This window comes from Phoca vitulina, unplaced genomic scaffold (genome assembly GCF_004348235.1).
Source record: "Phoca vitulina isolate PV1807 unplaced genomic scaffold, GSC_HSeal_1.0 scaffold20, whole genome shotgun sequence".
Lineage (NCBI taxonomy): Eukaryota > Metazoa > Chordata > Mammalia > Carnivora > Phocidae > Phoca > Phoca vitulina.
The window spans coordinates 33593379-33614283 of NW_022589723.1; the positions used below are offsets into that span (position 1 = coordinate 33593379).

At 36.2% G+C, this 20905-nt stretch overlaps 1 protein-coding gene across 2 annotated transcripts in view; it reads left to right on the forward strand.

The window, feature by feature from the left end:
* Positions 1-20905, forward strand: part of PIAS1 (protein inhibitor of activated STAT 1) — a 115286-nt gene that overhangs the window by 79005 nt on the left and 15376 nt on the right. For both annotated transcript variants that reach the window (XM_032418037.1, XM_032418038.1), the window contains exons 5-8: positions 1543-1633; positions 2288-2422; positions 8517-8622; positions 15131-15204. In XM_032418037.1, the coding sequence (XP_032273928.1) occupies positions 1543-1633; positions 2288-2422; positions 8517-8622; positions 15131-15204 (406 nt within the window). The remainder of the gene's footprint in view (positions 1-1542; positions 1634-2287; positions 2423-8516; positions 8623-15130; positions 15205-20905) is intronic.

The window sequence follows — 20905 nt, forward strand, 5'->3', positions numbered from 1 at the left end:
ACAGCAACTTTTTGCTATTCCTCTTTTTTCTTCTTTTCCCTTTGGTTTGTTAGGGTGCCTTAGATTTTTGCCTTTTACTTAAATGAATAGGAGTCAACTTGTCATATAAATCATTCTTTTCTGTAGCTTCAGGCAGCCAGAGTCTGTGTTTTAAATTATCACTGCATTGGAATAATTTATTAAAAACTTTGTGGCATTCTTTTACTGTTGCAGTATAAAAGATTGTCCTGTAACAGGTTTTGCTGGGGTTAGAGATGATCCTATGAGCTTTGATGTCTGTGTATTTTCATCTGTGTTGCTATGTATATTTCAAGAAAATCTTTGTAGATCAGTAATTCTTAACTCCTTTATGGGTGGGTCCCTTACCCTTTGAGAATCTGATGGAAGCTACAGATTGTTTCCCCATACAGATGAATGTATATATGTACATAGAAAATTGTCCAGCTTGTGGATCCTCCCACATACAGATTCCATAGCCGGCAGGTTAAGACCCTACACCATAGATGTTGAGGGAAGATGTTTGTGTGTGATGAATATTTCACAGAATTCAGATAGGGTTCTTTTTAACATATAACTCAAAGATGCTGTGAATGTTCTATAAAGGTGGGATGAGCTGGGATGCCTGGGTGGCTCAGGTCGTTTAAGCGTCTACCTTTGGCTCAGGTCATGATCCCAGGGTCCTGGGAACAGGTCCCGCATTGGGCTCCTTGCTCAGCGAGGAGCCTGCTTCTCCCTCTGCTTGGTGCTCCCCTTGCTTCTTCTTCTCTCTCATAAATAAATAAAATCTTAAAAAAAAAAAAAAAAAAGGTAGGATGAGCCTCAGCTGTATATTGGGAAAAGGAAGTTATTAAGATGTCTTAAATAGCAAATTAATAATTTGTTTCTTTATGTAAGCATGAACAGAGTGAGAATTTACAAATTATGTAGCTGTCCATAGTTTTCTTAAACAATTATGAGTTTCTAAAATAGTGTTTTAAATGTATGTAGATATAGTACAAATAATATTATTTTCAACACCTTCACTTCTCAGGGAATAATGGAGTACCTTGGCTTAGTGGATAGAATTTGGTCTTAGGGATGGACTTATAGCATTTTCAGTATATTCTGCTAAGAACCAAGAAATGACTATTTTATAAGCAGATAAGTTTGAGAGATACTGTGTATTATATCTCCCTCTTAGAAAGTTACAGTGCATGTTACCCTAGCTCTGAGACGGTCTGTATTAAGATAATTTAATTTTTTGATTCAGAATGTCTTTAATTTATTCCACTACAGAGCTTTTTTTTCCTCCCTAGAACATGCTTAAGCAAATGATCGGCAATATTATGAAGACAATTGTAGGTTGATAGTTGTGATCAGTGAAACTTTACATTGACAGAATTACTTATTTTCAGTTTGTGTAATGTGTGTATTCATCATGTGAAATGTCTAGCTCTAGTAGTTTTTGTTGTTAAGTTTAGCAACCTTTTAGATTAGCTATTGAACAAAAATATTGAGGTCATCCTTGAATAAAAGAAGTTAAACTTGTCCTTTATTGTTTAGGTTTTGTTTATCAGAAACCAGTTGTCCACAAGAAGATCACTTCCCACCCAATCTTTGTGTGAAAGTGAATACAAAACCTTGCAGCCTTCCGGTAAGTCCTAAAAGCTGTTTTTTAAATGCATTGGCAACATAGCTATCAAATAAGTCATGACAGCTGTTGTTAATCATAGTTTTTCATTAAGAAAACATCTTTATTTTGGATGTATATTCACGTGACTGTGTAAAACACTTGTACCAACTATGTATAATTAACAGCTGTGACATTAGCTGTGGAGACAAAGTCTAGGCCTTGGAGTTGGGTGTGGCAGTTTTAGTGTTATACTGGATTTTGAGAGACAAGAAATTGTTTCAACAAAACCTCAGCAGTACTCTTGTGAGTCTGGAAGCCTGCGGTAGAATAGGGGAAGAATGCTGTGTCTTAAACAGAGAATGAGAGTGCAGGCTGTTATTGGTCACCTTTAAAATGATCCTTATATACTTATCCAAGCTCTTTATGAATTCATCCTGATTCCTAAGTTTTAGAGATTTGTAACTTCTATCGCCAGTATTATTCTCAGGCTTACTATAATGAGACTGTAGGGTTGTTTAGAGAAATAATCTTGTAAATGTTTGCTTCTCTAATTTTTAATGAAAATATTTATATTTTCCAGTATGTAGTTTGTGGGGGCTTTTTGTTTGTTTTAGGAATGGAAGTTGAAATGATTGTGGAAATAGTAAGTGGAAATAAATGATATTTCATCCTTAGGGTTATCTTCCACCTACAAAAAATGGTGTGGAACCAAAGCGACCCAGCCGACCAATCAATATCACCTCACTTGTCCGGTTGTCCACAACAGTACCAAACACCATTGTTGTTTCTTGGACTGCAGAAATTGGAAGAGTAAGTAAATTTTTATTTCTACTAGATTTTAGTATTATAAGGAAGGGATAATCTCCATGGCTACCTGAGCTTATATGTAAATGATAATGTAAAATGAGTTGCAAAAGGATTTATTTTTGTCTCACAATGAATTTTCAACATGTTCCCATTTAAAAAATGGGATCATGCAGTATTCATTGTTTTATAACCTGATCCTTTCACTCAGCCATTTATCATGAACGTCTTTTTATGTTATTACGTGTTCATCTGCATGATTTCTAATGGCTAGGTCATATTCCAGTATGAATATGCCATAATTTAGTCTATTCCCTATTGTTGAGCAGTTAGTTGATTTATTGATTGATTGATTCATTGCTGTTTCAAAGATCATCCTAGTAGCTATGCTTTCGCAAACATATATCATAATTTCCTTAAATTCCCAGAAGTGGAATTCCTGAGTCAAAGAGCATGCAGAATTTAAAGAAATGTTGTGTACTTTGACAGATTGCCTTACCAGAAGATGTACAAATTTATTCTCTGACTTTCAGTGTTTGTGTGCCCCTTGACCCATACCCTATCAATACTTTTATCTTCTTTAAAATCTTCACCAAGTTTAGTAGGTAAATAAAGGCACCATGTTGTTTTGATTAGTGCTCCTTTTATTACTGAGATTGAACATATTTTGTTGTGATTTACATTTTAAAATTATATCCATATTTATTTCTCTATTGCTGTTTTTCTTATTCTTATTTATGAATTCTTTATATATTAAGACTTAACCTCTTTCACATGTTGCAAATATTTGTTTCCAGTTTGTTTGCCTTTTACTTTTATTTATGTGATTATTTAATATTTAGAGGACTTAAATTATTATAGAGCCAATTTTTAACCAGTTTGTGTGTGTGTGTGTGTGTGTGTGTGTGTTCTTTCCTCCTCAGTCCCCATCACACTTAAGTCTGTCTGCCCTTCCCAACCTTACATAAATATTTGTTTATATTTTCTTCTAGACTTTTGAGGTTTTTTGTTTTACCTTTAAATAATCCATCGCAAGTTCTATGTGGTGTGAAATAAAAATTTACTTTCATTTTTTCAGTAGCCAGGTGGTCTGACACCATTAACTAAATAAATGCTGATTCAGAAGCCACCATTACTATGTGTTTGACTTTTATTTATCCTATGTGTGTTTCTGAATTTTTTTATATTGTTTCTTAGTCTTGCATTCTTTTTCTGGGACAATTTCAGAATGTTTTTGATTATTTCGGTTTTATCATGTGAGCTCATGTCTATTCATTAATTCATTTGAAATTCATTGAATGCTTACTGTATGCCATGCCTTTACTGAAAACTGACAGTACCATAGCGAGAAAAGAAAGTCCTCATTCTTTTAGAGCCTGAGGTCTGGAGCCAGGTGGTCAGACACAAAAAGGTGAACATACTTAGCAGAAGGACTATGGAAGGAGAGGTGTGCGGTGATTTTAGAGTATATTAAAGGGTACTTTGAATTAGGCAGAGGTCAGGTAGGGCTTCGCTGAGGAAGTAGTGACTGAGCCAAGAGTTAAGAGAAGGGTAGAAGGAAGCAGTTTGGGTGAAAGGTTCAGAGGACACAACCTGCACAACAGCTCAGTGGCAGGGGTGAGCCTGGTTCTTTTCAGGAAACTGAGAGGGAGCCACTGGGGCTAGAGTGCAGAGAGTGGGGAAGAGCAGTGTACAGGATGAGGCTATAGAGGTAAGAAAGGGTCAGGCCATGCAGGGCCTGTGAGGTACTGTTAACGTTAAGGATATTCTCTCTCTCTCTCTCTTTTTTTTTTTTTTAATTTATTTATTTGAGAAAGAGCATGCTGGAGAGAGAGAGCACGCACGTGCACAGGCAGCGGGGAGGGACAGAGGGAGAGGGAGAAGCAGACTCCCGAGGAGCAGGGAGCCCAATACAGGGAGCCCAATGCAGGGCTTGATTCTAGGACCTGGGATCACGACCTGAGCCGGAGGCATACGCTTAACCGACTGAGCCACCCAGGCGCCCCAAGGATATTCTCTTTTTAAGCGAGAATTTTACAGTAGTATATTTCTGTTTACAAAAAGTCATTCTTCAGAGTGGTAAACAGTTTGAATGGAGGCCAGAATCATGCAGAGCAGTCACCTCTTAGGAACAAGCTATTGCTGAAGTATTAGTGGAAGAGAGCGGGTGTTAGCCTAGAGCGGTGGCAGTAGGGATGGAGAGAAGTCAGGGGTCAGTAGGACTGAGCAAGAAATTACAAGTAGGGGCGGAGAAAACCAGGAGATGTCAAGGATGACTCCTGGGTTTCTGGCTGGAGTGAGAAGGTAAATGATAATATTACCGAGATAGAGGAAACACTGAAAAAGGATTGAGTTTAGGTATGTTTTTGGTCATTTCATTGCTTTGGAGGAAGGAGTGTTGGAGAACTAGATGATGAAGAAAATCATGAGTTCAGTTTTGAAGCTTTTGAGTTTGAGATGCCTGGGAGACGTTCTAAATAGGCAATTGATACTAGACTCAGAGGGTAAGTTTGGGCTAGAGAAGAAAATGTGAGCTAAGGGTGAGGGAGGCTGTGAGGAGAGCAGAAGTGTTGGAAGAGTAATTACAGAGAGGGAGCCACATTCCCCTGCATGAATGAGATTGCTTTAAATTAGTACGTTGAGTTAGGGAGGATTAATTTATTTACAGTATTTAATATTTCCATTCCAGGAGCTGTATGTTTCTCCCTTTATTCAGAACTTTTATGTTCCTCCGTCATTTAATAGGTTTTTTCTTACAGATCTTCCATATTTTTTATTAATTCCTATATTGTTTATTGTTATAGTTGCTGTTGTTAAGTAGATCTTTTTTCTATTATATTTTCTAAAGACTTTATTTATTGTTGGTTTATTTAAAAGCTAGTTATTGTTGAATATTTACTTAATACTTGCATTCATATATTGGTTCCAACAGCTTTTTAATTGGTTTCTTGGTTTTTCCAGGTGGGCAGTTCTGAGTTTGAAAAGATGTATCGTTATACAAATAATGATAATCCTAGTACTTATGTCATAATTTCTTGTTTTCTGTTGTGCTGGCTAGAACCTGCAGAACAATGTTAAATAATGGGAGTGCTAGTGGACATGCTCAACTGTTTCTTACGAAAATGAGAATACTACTAGTACAAATAATGATGTAATTAATTTTTGACAGAACTTAATTGCATCAACAGTATACTCCTGTATTGCTCTTTTACTGGATATCTTTGTGAGACATGGATTTTGAATTTTATCAGAATCCTTTTTGACACCTATCAAGATTATATTTTTTTCCTTTGCTTAATTAAATATATCACCGTTAGGTTTTTGAAATCCTTTTAAATGTTTTACTTCTAGTGTACTTTGGGGGTTCGCCTTTGTCTCCCTTTTTGAAGAGGATATTGAAAAATGTTTTTTGTTTTGTATTGGGTTTTTTGCCTGTGGGTGTGAAACGTATAGCCTACCAGGGTGTTTACAATGAACTATGAAAGAAGTCCCAAACTTCGGCAGAGGAGGGAAATGTGGTGCTGATACAAAGCATTAGAGAAGAGAGGAAAGCCTTTCAAACCTCAGAAAGAAGACAGTATGTTCAGTGATTTGAAAGTGGTCTACTAGGTAAGATCTTTGTATAGACCACAGTCTACAAGTTAGAGACCTTCTTTTTGAAGTAAAACATTGAAAGAAAATTTTCTTTACCAAAGCCCAGAAGATAACTTATTATAATGTTTTTCTGTCACTAGTTTTAATTCAACTTGTAAGGATACTCTATTCATTTGCATAGGATCTCTTACTGTTTTGGGGATTATTAGTTACTACGGAGAAGTGTTAAAAATACATCTGCAAAGGAAATAGCAGAGTTAGTGTTAGCTAAAGCTAAGGTGGTAATCATATTACAATATATAAATGTGTCAAATGAACATGTTGTACACCTTAAACATACACAGTGTTATATGTCAATTATATCTCAATTTTAAAAAGACAATAGATATATATATATATTTTTTTAAAGAAGAGCCAATGTAGTGCTTGAAGGAAATAAGTGAACTGTATTGTAACTTCTTATCCTACCTCAGGGTAATCACTGCATTTAGCATTTATTAAACTCTCATTGTTTATAGAAAAGTTATTTAGGTACTGGTATAAAGGACCCTTCATGAGTAGATTATATCTTAATATGGAGAAAATGTCCTTTGAACTTGATAGACAATTTTGAAGACTTTTGAGAAGGCATTTGACAAAAATATCAGTGTAATGCAGTATTTATGAGTAGTTGGAATTAAGTAGCACTTTGAAGGGTTAGCAGAAACAGTATATTATCTACCTAGACGAGATAGCTTGCCACTGTGAAGGTTTGGGGTTTTATGCTGCTGAATCTCTTTCAAGTGATACAAAATTGAATTCCATATTATCAGTACAAGTGGCATTTGTTAATACCTGACATTCTTTTTGCTGCTGCTGCTGCTGCTTTTTTTAAAATTTGGTTACATGTTTCAACTAGAGTGAACATACCTTTTCACTGAACTTGTAGTTGTGGTTTCTGCTTGATCTCTCCTTAAAAAATTATAAAAAGCCTCAGGGGGATTTCTAGTACTGAAGATTCAAGCTGTCAGTACATAATTTCACAGTGTTAATTAGCATTTCTCCGGTTTCTGTCATACTCGAAATATTAATCAAATAAATAATAAAGGTGAATAAGGTTTTTTTCCCCCAGAGGAAGCCTTTTAGTTTTATTTTAGATTGGTGTGTTGTATGCTGTAAAGTTTAGGCAAGTTTTAAGGTTCCTTGTAAATTAGCTTTTTTGACACTTCATTTTTTCCCCATAAAATATGTAACATATGAACATGGATAGGTTTCTGAACTCTAAGTGAAAATTTGGCCTTCCGGAGGATACTGAGGATATTTCCTCTTGTTGTCAGAAGGGGAATGCATATTTGAAAAGTCTGAAAGTTGGTTGGGAGGGTCAAAGCAAACAAGGTGTGTTATTGCAAGAACTGTTGAGAACTCCACTAGCCTTGGTCATTAAGTCCACTGTCCTGACAGCTCTGTTCTTTCTTCCTGGGTTCTAGTGCCAGCTCTGTCACCAAGCAGATGCATGATCATGAGCAGATGACATATCTTTTTGTGCCTCCTTTTAATGAACTCTTTACTTAGAAAAATACTTATCCTACCTGTCTCGTATAGGCCTTCTGCGAGGTTTAAATTAAGTAGATAATATATGTTAAGAGTGCTTCAGAAATTGTATGTGGCTGTAAGCTAGAAGGTGGCAGTAAGTATTCTTCCTTTTGCTTCTTTCCAAATCTCTTGATCTTCTTCTTGATCCCAACACCAAATGGAAAGTGGCCCTTCTCATTTAGAGATCTCTCCTCCCCTTAATAAGCCTCAGCCCTCTTTTCTTCCTCTTATCCAGTCATGTACCCTTCACTCCGCGTTGGCTTTATTGATTAACTGTTTTCTTTGTTCCCTTCTCCTGCTACCATCTTCTCTACCAGTCCTCTGCTGGTAATGGATATTCATCTATTCATTTGCCAAACTAGCAGCTTCTCTTTGAAAATCTTTAGTATTCCCTTTGTGATAATGGCCCACGTAGGGTCTTTCAAAACTAGTTAGAGCTATAAAGAGAGATTCGATGGTATAGATTAGGAAGCCAATCTAATTTGTAATTTTTAAATAGCTACTATTTTAGACCTGTTACCTACTAAATGTGGTTTATGGTGATTTTGACATCTTACTGGCCTTGGTTTATATTTCAGTTTTAACAGTGGTTTTTTTTTTATAGAGGTGCCTCAAATTGATTAGCTTCGAGCATAGGTAGTCAGGTAATATAGAAGCATGACAGACCTGGCTTTATTGCTTGAAAGTTGCAAAATTCTTTTACTTCTCTATACTTCCCTTTCCTCGTCCATAAAAGTAGGTTTATGACCACCTCAGCAGCTTTTTGGTTAGGACTAAATTAATTCCTGTTCATGAAAACACCTGATAGTGCCTGGCCACACAGTAGGTGTTTTAACAAGTGTTAGTTTTCTTTCCCTATCATTGTGGGATTAAAATAGATGTACTATTTACTTACGTATGTTGTTTTTCTACATCTTTTTTTTTTTTTTTCCAGAACTATTCCATGGCAGTGTATCTTGTAAAACAGTTGTCCTCAACAGTTCTTCTTCAGAGGTTACGAGCAAAGGGAATAAGGAATCCGGATCATTCTAGAGCTTTAAGTACGTATGATAAACTTATTTCATTTATGCAGCTGAACTATTTTGGTAAAGGTTAGAGTAGTATATTTTCAACGAAAGAAATTTCTTTTCACTAGAGCTTGTTATAGAGGATTCAAAACACTGAAAGCTTGTTTTCTGAATAAAGTAAATCAAGACTTAGAAGTAGTTTTAATATCTTTGTTATGACCTATATTTTATAATCTCTATTTTACTGACCTTAAAAGTAACTTTAGAAAGCCAGTAAATGAATATGGAAGAATATTTTACTGTAACTTCATAAAATAAATGTTTATGGAATTCTAGGAGACAGGAAGGAAATCTTGGCATGTATTTCATGAGAATTATTTTGTATTTAAGGTTTATCCAGGAGAAATGTGCAGGGTATGTGATGACTATATCCCTGAATTAATAAAGTAAAAAGATAGTGGGATGGTAAAAATAATAACGAAGCAGGTTTTGTTAATCAGTTATGTAGGCCTTGGACAAGTCACTCTTCTTCTCTGAGTTTCATGTTCCTCATCTGTAATAAGAGGTTGTTACTACGTGATTTCTAAAGCTCCTCCAAAGTCTGGGCTCATAGTTATGAATAACTAGATGGTTCGTAGAGTTGTGTAGAATTTGAGATGCAGCAAGGTCTACAAATTGACCGTTCTAGCCTCAGTTTTTGAGGATGAAGGCCAGAGGTTGGCAGCCTTTCCCAGGAGGAGAAGTAAGTTCTTCTTTTGTTCTCTTCTTTGTGAGAGATAGATTCTTTATGGATGGATGAATTCAGAGATGGGGCTGGACACAGGGAACAAAACTTTTACAGGCAGGGATTAGATAGCTCCTCTTTAAGGGTTCTTGATATGAGTTGATTAATGAAACCCACTCTCAGATTTAGTTAGGCACACTCTGGTGAAAAGAACTAAAGTAGTAAGGCCAGCTTTCCTCTCACTTTCCTCTGTATAGCTTTTATCTTTTTTTGCTAACCTGTTTCTGTGCCAGAGTAAAAGATCCCACTACTTCTGAATAGCAGTATGCCCTCAGTAGTTCATTAAAGGACTTTTCTGCATTAAAAGAACCCTTTTTAAAATGCAAATAATCCTTAGTCAAGAGGAGCACACTTTTGGCTAATGCCTCTGTAGGCATTCCTCAAAAGACAGTGGAGAGCTAGAATGACAGCACTGGTTTGGGGTCTAGGGGAGAGGAAGCACCAGTTGGCAGGGACAAAGAAGAACAGAGACAGACATCTGCTTTGTAGCACCATCTGGAGGGAGAGTAGGAAGGTGAGCCAGGATTATTTTATTTTCTGGAAGGAACGACTGTTAGTCACTATTAAGCAGCAACAACTTCTTAATTCAGCGGCTATTTATTTCATCTCTGATACAATGCTGGAAGTGGAGAGTAGTTGCAGAGTGAGTGGGATTTTTGTGACAGTTTATATCTTATCTTACTTGCCTGGAGAACCAATAAAACATTAATTAGGATCCTACTAGTAAGATATTCGTTGTAATTGACCAAAGAACAGATTGTTTGCCTTTATACTATCCATAAAGAAATAACTTTCTGAATAAATTAATTGTGTAATTAAAAGAGTGTATAAAACAACTTGACAGAAGAAAATGTTGACAGGTTTCTCCAGATTTTTGAAAAATCAAATGGCCTAAAAATATATTCATTGTAAGTCATTCTTAATCTTATCAGTAAATCTGCTGGCAGAGTTGTATTCATCAAATCAGGCACTATTATGTTCTTGAAAGAATAAACTTAGTAATATTGAGACTTTTCACAGAGACATCTACTCTGATTCATTTGATTTAGTAGATTTAGTAGATTTTTGTCTTGTGGTTTCCACCTTTGTGTAGAGTTGTCTCCTCTATCGCAAAGGCAGCCCTTGACTAATTTTTGGTCACGTTCCTGTCTCCTCTCCTTCTTCCCTGCAGCAGTCACTTTAAACCTTGGCCATAGTTTACTCAGACACTACTCCCCCTCTCGCAGCACACTGCCACTGCAAGAAAATTGGGGCTACAAGAGGTGAATTCCCTCAAATGTCCATTTCTTCCTTAATCTTAGTGCTGCCCTAACTGCTTTTCAGCTTATCTACACTTGTACCTATCCTTACTTATTCTCTTCAGTCTTAGGAGGAAATGTCCCTTTTTCTGCTCAAAGTTAATCTTGTATTCATTTATTCTTCTCATTCAAGAAATTATATTAAGAGTCTACAGTGTTCCAGGCACAGGAGAATATAGCATTAAACAAGACACACACCATCTCTGCATCCCTTAGAAGTTTGTAGTCTGGTGGGAAAGACAGAATTAAGTGACTGAACGAGTCATTAATGAATTACAGTTGTGACATGTGCCTTAAAGAAAAAAGACAGGGAACTCTGGAGGTAATAACAGAAGAACGTAGTCTTCTCTGGTGCTGTGATGTTTAAGATAAGATTATAAGGGTGAGGAGGAGTTAAGCCCCAAGATGAGAGGGGAATATGCCAAGAGACGAGGACAGTGGAGCTAGAGAAAAGAGAACAAAGGAGGACAGTGGCCAGAGAGATAGCCATGGGGTGAGTTCATACAGATGACATAAAGGTAGATGATAGAAAACCCTGAAAAGATTTTTAAGCAGTGACATCATCAGATTTGGGTAATAAGAAGGTTGCTCTGAAGACTGAATTGAGGAGAGGCTGGACTGATAAGATGAGGCCACTGAGGAACCTGTTGTCCAGGTAAGAGGTGATGGTGTCTTAAACATAGGTAATGGTGATGGACATAGAAGTTGATGGCTCGAGAACTGTTGAAGGGTAGCTGTGGTGGCAGATTACATGTGGGGAGTGAAGGAAAAGGAGAAGTCTAGGAGGAGTTACATGGTAGGGCCATTTACTGAAATGGAGAACAGTGTAGAAAAGATTGAGGTAACGGAGGAAAGATCAGAGTGTATGCTTACACTAGTATTTGAGATGTCTGTGAGACATCCAGGTGGAGATGCTCAGAAGCAGTGTTATGAGACCTCACTCCCTCATTTATCTGCTCTCTGTCCCTCTATAAACTCTTCCTGTCAGCCTTACCTGTCAGGTCTTTTTCATCCTTTAAAAAATACATAAACAGGCTATTGTCTACTCTAGATAGAGCTCTGTGTTCCTCCGGTTGTCCTCATCCTACTTTCTTCAAAGAGTGGTCTACACTTGCTGTCCACCTCCTCATTGCAAGCCATGTGCTCTTTTAACTCCCATCGTTCCACTGATGTCACTACTGACAGTCTGATTGCCAAATTTAAACTTTCTTTCCAGTTTTCATCTTAGATATTTTTGCTGCATTTCCTACCAACCTCTTTCTCCTTGAAAGACTCTTCTCTATTTTTTCTCAGTTACTTGCCTTCAGTGGATTCTCTTAAGGGAAGCATCCTAAATGTTTGTTTTCCCTGGGGTGTCATCCCTGGTCCATTTTCTGCATACTTTACCTAGAGATAATCACATCTAGTCTTACGGTTTAAATGAGCACCAGCTCCCAAATACCTTCCTCTCAGACCTTCCCCTGAGTTTCAAATACAGATATGTATAGCTGGCTAACTGCCTTCACCAAAACATTCCACTGGTTCCTCAGATTCAGTTATTTAAAACCAAACTCACCAAATCCTATCAAACTTCCACCCTAAATATTTCTCAAATCCGTCTTCTCTTTCTCTCTCCCTACCATCGCTGCCCTCGTTTAAGCTCTCATATTCTGTCTTTGTTTAAAAAACCTATTCTTAAGTAATCTATCCCTCTTTGTTCTTGGCCTCTCTTCATCTCTCTCTCCTGGTAGCAACCTAAGTGATTAATGCAGATCTAATCTTACCATTCCCTTGCAATCCATAGCTTCTTAACGTCGTGAAGTAAAAACTCCCAACTTTGTTAGCATGACAGATGTAGCTTTCCATGAAGTGGCACCTGCTTACTGCTTCCCAGGGTCATCTGTATTCACTCTTATTCTTATACGTTATATTCCATAAATACTGAATTCTTTTCTTTTATGCACTGCTCTGCCAGTATTGTTCTCTGTGCCTCCGAACTTCCCTCTTCTTTGCCTGACTCCAGTTATCCTTCATACTTCACTTTTTCCAGGAGGCATCTCAGAACCCCGGAGTGGGCGAGTTGACTTTGAGCTAGGTCCTTGAACACATTTGCATTAGAGCACATTACAGATGATCCCACTGAGCATCTTTACTCTCTACTAGACTCTGAGTTCCTCTGGACAGGAATTTAATCTTACTTATCTTTGAATTCCTAGTGCACAGTTCCTGGCGCATAGCAGATCCTCAGATTTTTGTTGAGGTAAACTGATTAAAAGAAAGGTAGAATAAAAATCCGGTCTCTGTGCCTGTTTCCTTGCCTATAAAATGAAGTATTGGCCTTAATATGTTCAGGTGTTTACAGCCTTAAAGTTCTAAAAGGATGACTATAAAATAATCTGATATTAAGGAATGATAGAAATAATTAAACAAACAAACAAAAAACCCAGCCCTAAAGCAGCAGAAATAGAGAAATCTGTGATGATGGAAATTTTGTACATTTGCAGTGTCCTGTGTGGTAGCTACCAGCAACATGTGGCTCTTGAGCTCTGAAATGTGGCCAGTGCAACTGAGGAACTGAATTTTAAATTATATTTAATTTAAATTTAAATATAGCTAAGTGTGACTGACTAGTGGCTAACTCTCATAGGTCATGACAACAGAGATTTTTAAAAAGATTAAATGTGGCTCGCTATAACTTCATTATAGGTCAAATAATAAAATACTGTTAACCACTGCACTCACAGTGACACAGGAAAACTTTAATTCCCGGAAGACTTCCCACACGTTGGTTGATGTTGCAGGGTAAATATTATGACTTGTCTTTATTTTTTACTCCCTTGCCCACACATTATAAGGATTTGCTTATTTTATTTTTCCTCACTTTCTTGTGATTAAATTTAACATGGTGATTCTCCCCCCTTTCTCTTCTTTCTTTTGGTTATGTTTTTTGAAGTATAGTTTATAAAAGTAAAAATTCACCTTTTTAATTCTACAGATTGATGAATTTTACAGGTGCATGGAATCATGAACCACAGCCACAATCAAAATATAGAACATCCTTCATCCCAGAAAGTTCCCCTGTGGCCTCTTGCAGTTCATTTCATCCCCTTATTCCCCGTTCCTATAACCATTGGTGTGATTTCTGTCTCCATAGTTTTGTCTTTTCTAAAATGTCAGATATTTGAAGTCCTGCAGCCTGTAGCTTTTTATGTTTGGCTTCTTTAACTTAGTAAATGCTTTTGAGGCTCATCCATGTAGTTTGTTCTTTATTACTGAGTAGTATTCCATTTATCTGTACCATCATTTGTTTATCCATTTATCATTCAGTGGACAGTTAGGTTGTTTCCAGTTTTGCATTATCACAAGTAAAGCTGCTAGAATATTTACATTTTGCCTATGGATATTCCAGTTTTGTAGACGTATGTTTTTGTTTCTCTTGGGTAAATATTTAGGACTCAGATAGCTGGGTCACATGAAATGTGTATGGAAAACAGATTGGCAGTTTCTTATAAAATGTATATGCCATTTGTGTATTCCTACCAATGATGTATGTGATTTCGAGTTTTTCTCCATCATCACTAGTGCTTGGTATTGTCAGGCTGCTTTGATTTTTGGCTATTCTGGTCAGTGTTTAGTAGTATCTCATTATGGTTTTAATTTGCATTTTCCTAATGACTAATGATGTCACGTGCTTATTTGGTATCCTTATAGCTTCTTTGATGCAGTGTCTGTTCAAATCTTAAGAACCACAGGAGGTTTGAGCTAAAAAGATTTAGAGATTATCTGGTGTGGGTTCTTATTTTGCTAGAAGCAAAATTAAGCTCAGAGAGGAGGATTGACTTGTCTAAGATAGCTTAATTAGTTTATGGACAAATAAATATAAAACTCAGTTGTATGGGGAAAAAGCAATTGAACTTTTTTTCTTTTCATAATTTGAAAATAGAATTAATATATTTTCATAATTTAAAAATAGAACTAATAGAAAAATAGAATTAATGTATTAACATATAAAATATGGTAATATATTTTATTATCTGAGCTTTGGAAAAATTTATAAAATAATATTGGCATAAAAATATTGGTCATAATTTAAAAGAAAGAAAAACTTCATTCAGTTTCTTAGAGTTATAAAAGGAAAAGGTTCTGCCATTAGTTGAGTATGTCAGCTTACTATAGAAATTTCCTTTATGTTACTGCAATGCAGTTTTTGTTCCATGGATGAGAAATAGGGAACTTACAGGAAATATAGTCAGTCTATAGATATGTGGTTGTTTTTCTTCTTTTGCCTATGATAGAAATTATAAACCATGTAATTGTTTTTATTTTTCCATCCAGTTAATTGGAAATAATTAAACATTATTTTTGAGGTTTTTTTAAGCTTCCTCATTTTAAGTTCCTTGTTCTTTTTCTTATGTTGCATCACTGATGTATCTTTAATAAACATGCTCTGTTTGTTTGTTCTCTCTTCAATGAATGTCAGTTAAAGAGAAATTGACCGCGGATCCAGACAGTGAAATAGCTACAACCAGCCTAAGGGTTTCTCTACTATGTCCAGTAAGTGTTAACTAATACTTGCTTTCCAGAAGATTCAACATACATTTTTCTCCTTTTATGAAGTATTTCCAGTATTTGCAAAATGATGTTTACTTTTGAAATATGCCCACCTTTGTCACAGTTTCTGAAAAGTAGAAAGACATTATTATTTAGTCATAGGATTTGGAATCTAACCAAAATTTTAAGTCTGTAAAAATTTTCTACTCTTAGTAAACTGTGTTTAAATATTGCTTGTGATTAATGATTCTCTCTCAGACTCAAGTGTAAAGTCTTCAGATAAGGAATGGGCATTATCTTGGTATATTTATTAAAATTGTATTTTAAAAAATAGTATCATTTTGAATAGAAATCTAGCCATGATTTACCCATACATTCAATTTAACCATTTTGCCAACAATGACTACATTGTAAGACTCCACCAATGAAAAACTGTTCTATTTAGCCTGAATAACTGAATTGGTTATGCATATAAAAATAACCTAGATATATTTTTAAACCAGAAAATGAGGTCAAAATCAATCATTTGTACAAAATGGATATAAGGTCCAAAACATACCAGATGATTAAACTTGTAGCGAAAAAGTTTCCCCCCAAAACGTGTTAAGATCTGTTTCTTAACCAGTTTGATGTTAGGTCCACCAGTTGTAGGAGTGGTAATTGAATGTGGCTTTCATACAGAAATATGTGAAAACCTAGGAGTAAATTACTTTGACATTTTAATTACCTTTTGTTCTATAATTAATCAAATTAATCATATCTAAATTGGGGAGAAAGTATGAAGAATAAGAGGACACAGCTGTTTCCTGATTTGCCTGGATTGTTGAAAGCTTTTAATATTGAAATCCTACTAATCTAAGATGAAGATGAAGTTATTGTATTCTTAAACAAATAATTTAAACAGAAACTAAATTTTATTTGTCCTACATCTTAGTCTTTTGTAATTTATAAAATCTCAAACAAAAGATGAAAAAGTCATTAGCTCATGAATTAGTTTATAATACTGTATTTGATGTAGCTCTTAAAAAACTTTTTTGTTGAGCGCCTGGGTGGCTCAGATGGTTAAGCGTCTGCCTTCGGCTCAGGTCATGATCCTGGGGTCCTGGGATCAAGTCCCACATCTGGCTCCTAGCTCAGCAGGAAGCCTGCTTCTCCCCTCTCCCTCCCACTCCCCCTCCTTGTGCTCCCTCTCTCGCTGTCTCTCTCTCTGTCAAATAAATAAATAAAATCTTAAAAAAAAAAAAACAGAAAACTTTTTTGTTTTATAATACTGCTAAGGGAACCCCTGTTCATTATTAGGCTTTTGTAAAATTATAGAAATACAGTGGAGTTAATAAAACCCCCAAATCCTATCACTTTGTATATATCCTTCTATCTTTTTATTCCTTACAATAAATCTTTTTCTTAGGGAAAATATTTGGTTCCAGTCTTTTTAATGTTGTTATTAAAATTCTTTCCCAAATATATGATGCAATCATTGACAGAACTGAAAGGAGAAATAGGAAGCAAAATAATAGTAGAAGACTTCATACCCCACTTTCAGTTATGAATAGAATAACCAGACAGAAAGTCACTGAAGAAGCAGAGGATTTAAACACTATAGACCAATTGGACCTTTCAATATATATAATACCCCACCCAGCAACAGCAGATTACACATTCTTCTCAAGTGCACATGGAACATTCTTCAGTATAGACCATGTGTTAGACCATAAAACAAGCCTTAACAAGTTTAAGTCATACAAAGTATCTTCTTTGACCAAAGTGGGATGAAACTAGAAATTAACAGCAGAAGGAAAACAGGAAAGTCCACAAATCGGTGGAAATTAAACAACACACTCTTAAACAGCCAAAGAAGTTGTCACAGGGAATTTAGAAAATATCTGGAGACAAATGAAAATACAATACTCCAAAACTTACGGGATGCAGCAAAAGCAGTAGGAAGAGGGATGTTTATAGCCGTTAATACTTACATTAAAAAAGAAGTAAGATCTCAAATCAACTATCTTAACATTAAGCCTCAAGATGCTAGAAAAACAAACTAAACCCAAAGTCAGCAGAAGGAAGGAAATAACAAAGATTAACACAGAGATAAATGAAACAGAGAGTAGAAAAACAATAGAAAAAAAAAAAAACGAGACCAAGTTTCATTGGTTTTGGTTTTTCAAAAAGATCAACAAGATTGACAAACCCTTAGCTGGACTAAGAAAAAAAGAGGGGGGACTCCAATAGCCAAAATTAGAAATGAAAGAGAAGGGGCGCCTGGGTGGCTCAGATGGTTAAGCATCTGCCTTCGGCTCAGGTCATGGTCCCAGGGTCCTGGGATCGAGTCCCGCATCAGGCTCCCTGCTCCTTGGGAGCCTGCTTCTCCCTCTGCTTCTCTCTCTGTCTCTCTCTCTCTCTGTCTCTCAAGAATAAATAAATAAAATCTTAAAAAAAAAAAAAAAAGAAATGAAAGAGAAGATAACTACAACTGATGAACTGATACAACAGAAATAAAAAGGATTATAAGATACTACTATGAACAATTATGTGTCAACAAACTGGATAACTTAAAAGAAATAAATTCCTAGAAACATAACAACCTACCAAGACTGGATCATGAAGAAATAAGAAATCTGAACAAACCTATATCTAGTGAGGAAATTGAAGCACCAATCAAAGATCTCCCAACAAAGAAAAACCCAGCACCCCATGGCTTCACCAGAGCATCCTCCATAATGTTTAAATAAAGTACATTTAACACCAAGTCATTTTCAAACTCTTCCAGAGAATTGAAGAGCAGGGAATACGCTCATACTCATTCTCTGAAGCTAGTATTACCCTGATCCCCAGACTAGACAAAACCAAACCACTAAAAAAAAAAAAATCACACCATGACCAAGTGGGATTTGTAGCTGGAATGTAAAGATGGTTCCGCATACAAAAAGTCAATCAATGTGGGACGGCTGGGTGACTCACTTGGTTAAGCATCTGCGTTGGGCTCAGGTCATGATCTCCAGGTCCTGGGGTCGAGCCCCACATCAAGCTCCCTGCTCAGCAGGTGGTCTGCTTCTCCCTCTCCCTGTGTCCCTTCCTACTGTTCACACACACTCTCTCTCTCAAGTAAAATGTTTTTTAAAAAAATCAATGTAATATACCACATTAACAAAATGAAGGACAAAAACCACATGAGTATCTCAGTGGATTCAGAAAAAGCATTTTGCAAAGTTCAGTACTCTTTCATCATAAAAACAACTAATAGGAATAGAAAGAAGCTTCTGCAACATAATAAAAGCCATATATAAAAAGCCGACAGCATGATACTCAACAAGATAAGAATGCCCACCCTCATCACTGCTATTCAACACAGTCCCAGAAATTCTGGCCAGAGCAATTACACAAGAAAAAGAAATAAGACATACAAATTGGAAAGGAAGTAAAATGATCTCTGTTCATAGATGTCATGATTTTTTATGTAGAAAACCCTAAAGATTCCACAAAAAAAACAGTGTTACAGGATACAAAATAAAGATACAAATTTAGTTGTGTTTTTAAACACTAACAATAAACAGTCCAGAATGGAAATTAAGAAAACAGTCCTATTTACAATAGCATCAAAAATAATAAATTACTCAGGAATAACCTTAGCCAAGGAAACAAAAGATTTGTACACTGAAAATTATAAAATATTGCTGAAAGAAATTAAAGACATAAATAAATGGAAAGATATCCCAGGTTCATGGATTGGGAGGCTGATTATTGTTAAAGTATCTATACTACCCAAAGTGATTTACAGATTCAGTGTAATCCCTATCAAAATCCCAGTGGCATTTTTTTGCAGAAATAGAAAAAAAAAGTCCTAAAATTCCTGTAGAATTTCAAAAGACTCCATAGAGCCAAAAACAGTATTTTAAAGAGTACAAGTTTGAGCACTCACATTCCCTGATACCAGAACATACTACGCAGCAACTGTAATTAAGATGGTTTGGTAAGGACATGAAGATAGATAATGTAGACTAATGGAACAGAAGAGAGAACCTAGAAATAAACTCTTGCATTTATGTGCCAAGTTGATCTTTCAACAAGAGTTCCAAGACTACACAAGGGGGAAAAGACAGTCTCTTCAACAAAGGGCGTTGAGAAAACTAGATACTCACATGCAAAGTAAGGAAGTTGGGCCCTTTCTTTATACCACATGCAAAAAAGAACTCAAAATGAATTAAAGACCTAAAACATAAGACCTTAAATTTTTAAACTCCTAGAAGAAAATGTAGGGGGATAGCTTCATTGAATTTTACAATGATTTCTTGGACATAACACCAAAAGCATAGGCAACAAAAGCAAAAATAGACAAATGGACTACACCAAACTTAAAAACTTCTGCATGTCAAAAAAAAAAAATGAGAGTGAAAAGACAACCTATGGCATGGGAGCAGATCATGTATCTGATAAGGGATTAACAATATAAGAAACTTCTCCAACTCAACAACAACAGTAATAACCTGATTAAAAAATGGGCAAAGGACTTGAATAGACATTTTTCCAAAGAAGATTCACAAGTGGCCAACAACCATGGAAGGATGTTCTACATCACTAATCACTAAGGAAATGCAAATAAAGCCACATGGGTTATCACTTCATACCCGTCAGGATGGCCACTATCAAAAGAACAAAAGATACCAAGTGTTGGTGAGGATGCATTGACACTGGAACCCTTATGCCCTTTTGGCGGGAATATAAAATGCTGCAGCCATTGTGGAAAACAGTGTGCAAGTTTCTCCAAAAAAGTAAAAATAGGTTTACCATATGATTAAGCAATTCCTCTTCTGGGTGTATATCCAAAAGAATTCAAAGCAGGATCTCAAAGAGAAAATTTGCACAGCCATGTTCATTACAACATTCACAATAGCCAAGAGGTAGAAATAACCCAAATGTGTATTGGGCGATGAATGGATAAAGAAAATGTGGTAAATACATACAGTGGAATACGATGAGCCATTTAAAAAGAAAACCCTGTCATATGCCACAACATGGATGAACCTCTAAATCATTCTGATGAGCAAATAAGCCAGTCACAAAAACATAAACACTATGATTCCACTCATAAGAAGTGTCTAAAGCAGGGACGCCTGAGTGGCTCAGTCGGTTAAGCTTCTGCCTTCAGCTCAGGTCATGATCCCAGGGTCCTGGAATCGAGTCCCATGTCGGGCTCCCTGCTCAGCGGGGAGCCTGCTTCTCCCTCTTCCTCTACTGCTTCCCCTGCTTGTGCTCTCTTTCTGATAAATAAATAGATTAAATTTAAAAAAAAAAGTGTAGGAGTCAAAATCATAGAAACAGAAAATAAAAGGTGGTTACCAAGGACTGAGGGGAGGAGGAATTAGTGTTAGTGGGTATCAGGTTTCAGTGTTACAAGATGAAAAAGCTTGAGAAATCTCTTACACAATAATGTGAATATACTTAACACTACTGAATTGCATGCTTAAAAATGGTTAAGGTGGTAAATTTAATGTTACATGTTTTTTACCACAATTAAAAATATAGGCCGCAGAGTCATGGGGTGGGTTCTTAAGTAACCAGATGAATTTTTTTTTTTAAGATTTTATTTGTTTGTTTTTGAGAGAGAGAGAGAGAGAGGGAGAGAGAGAGAGAGAGCACGAGCGTGTGAGAGCAGGAGCAGCAGGGAGGGGCAGAGGGAGAAGCAGACTCCCCGCTGAGCAGGGAG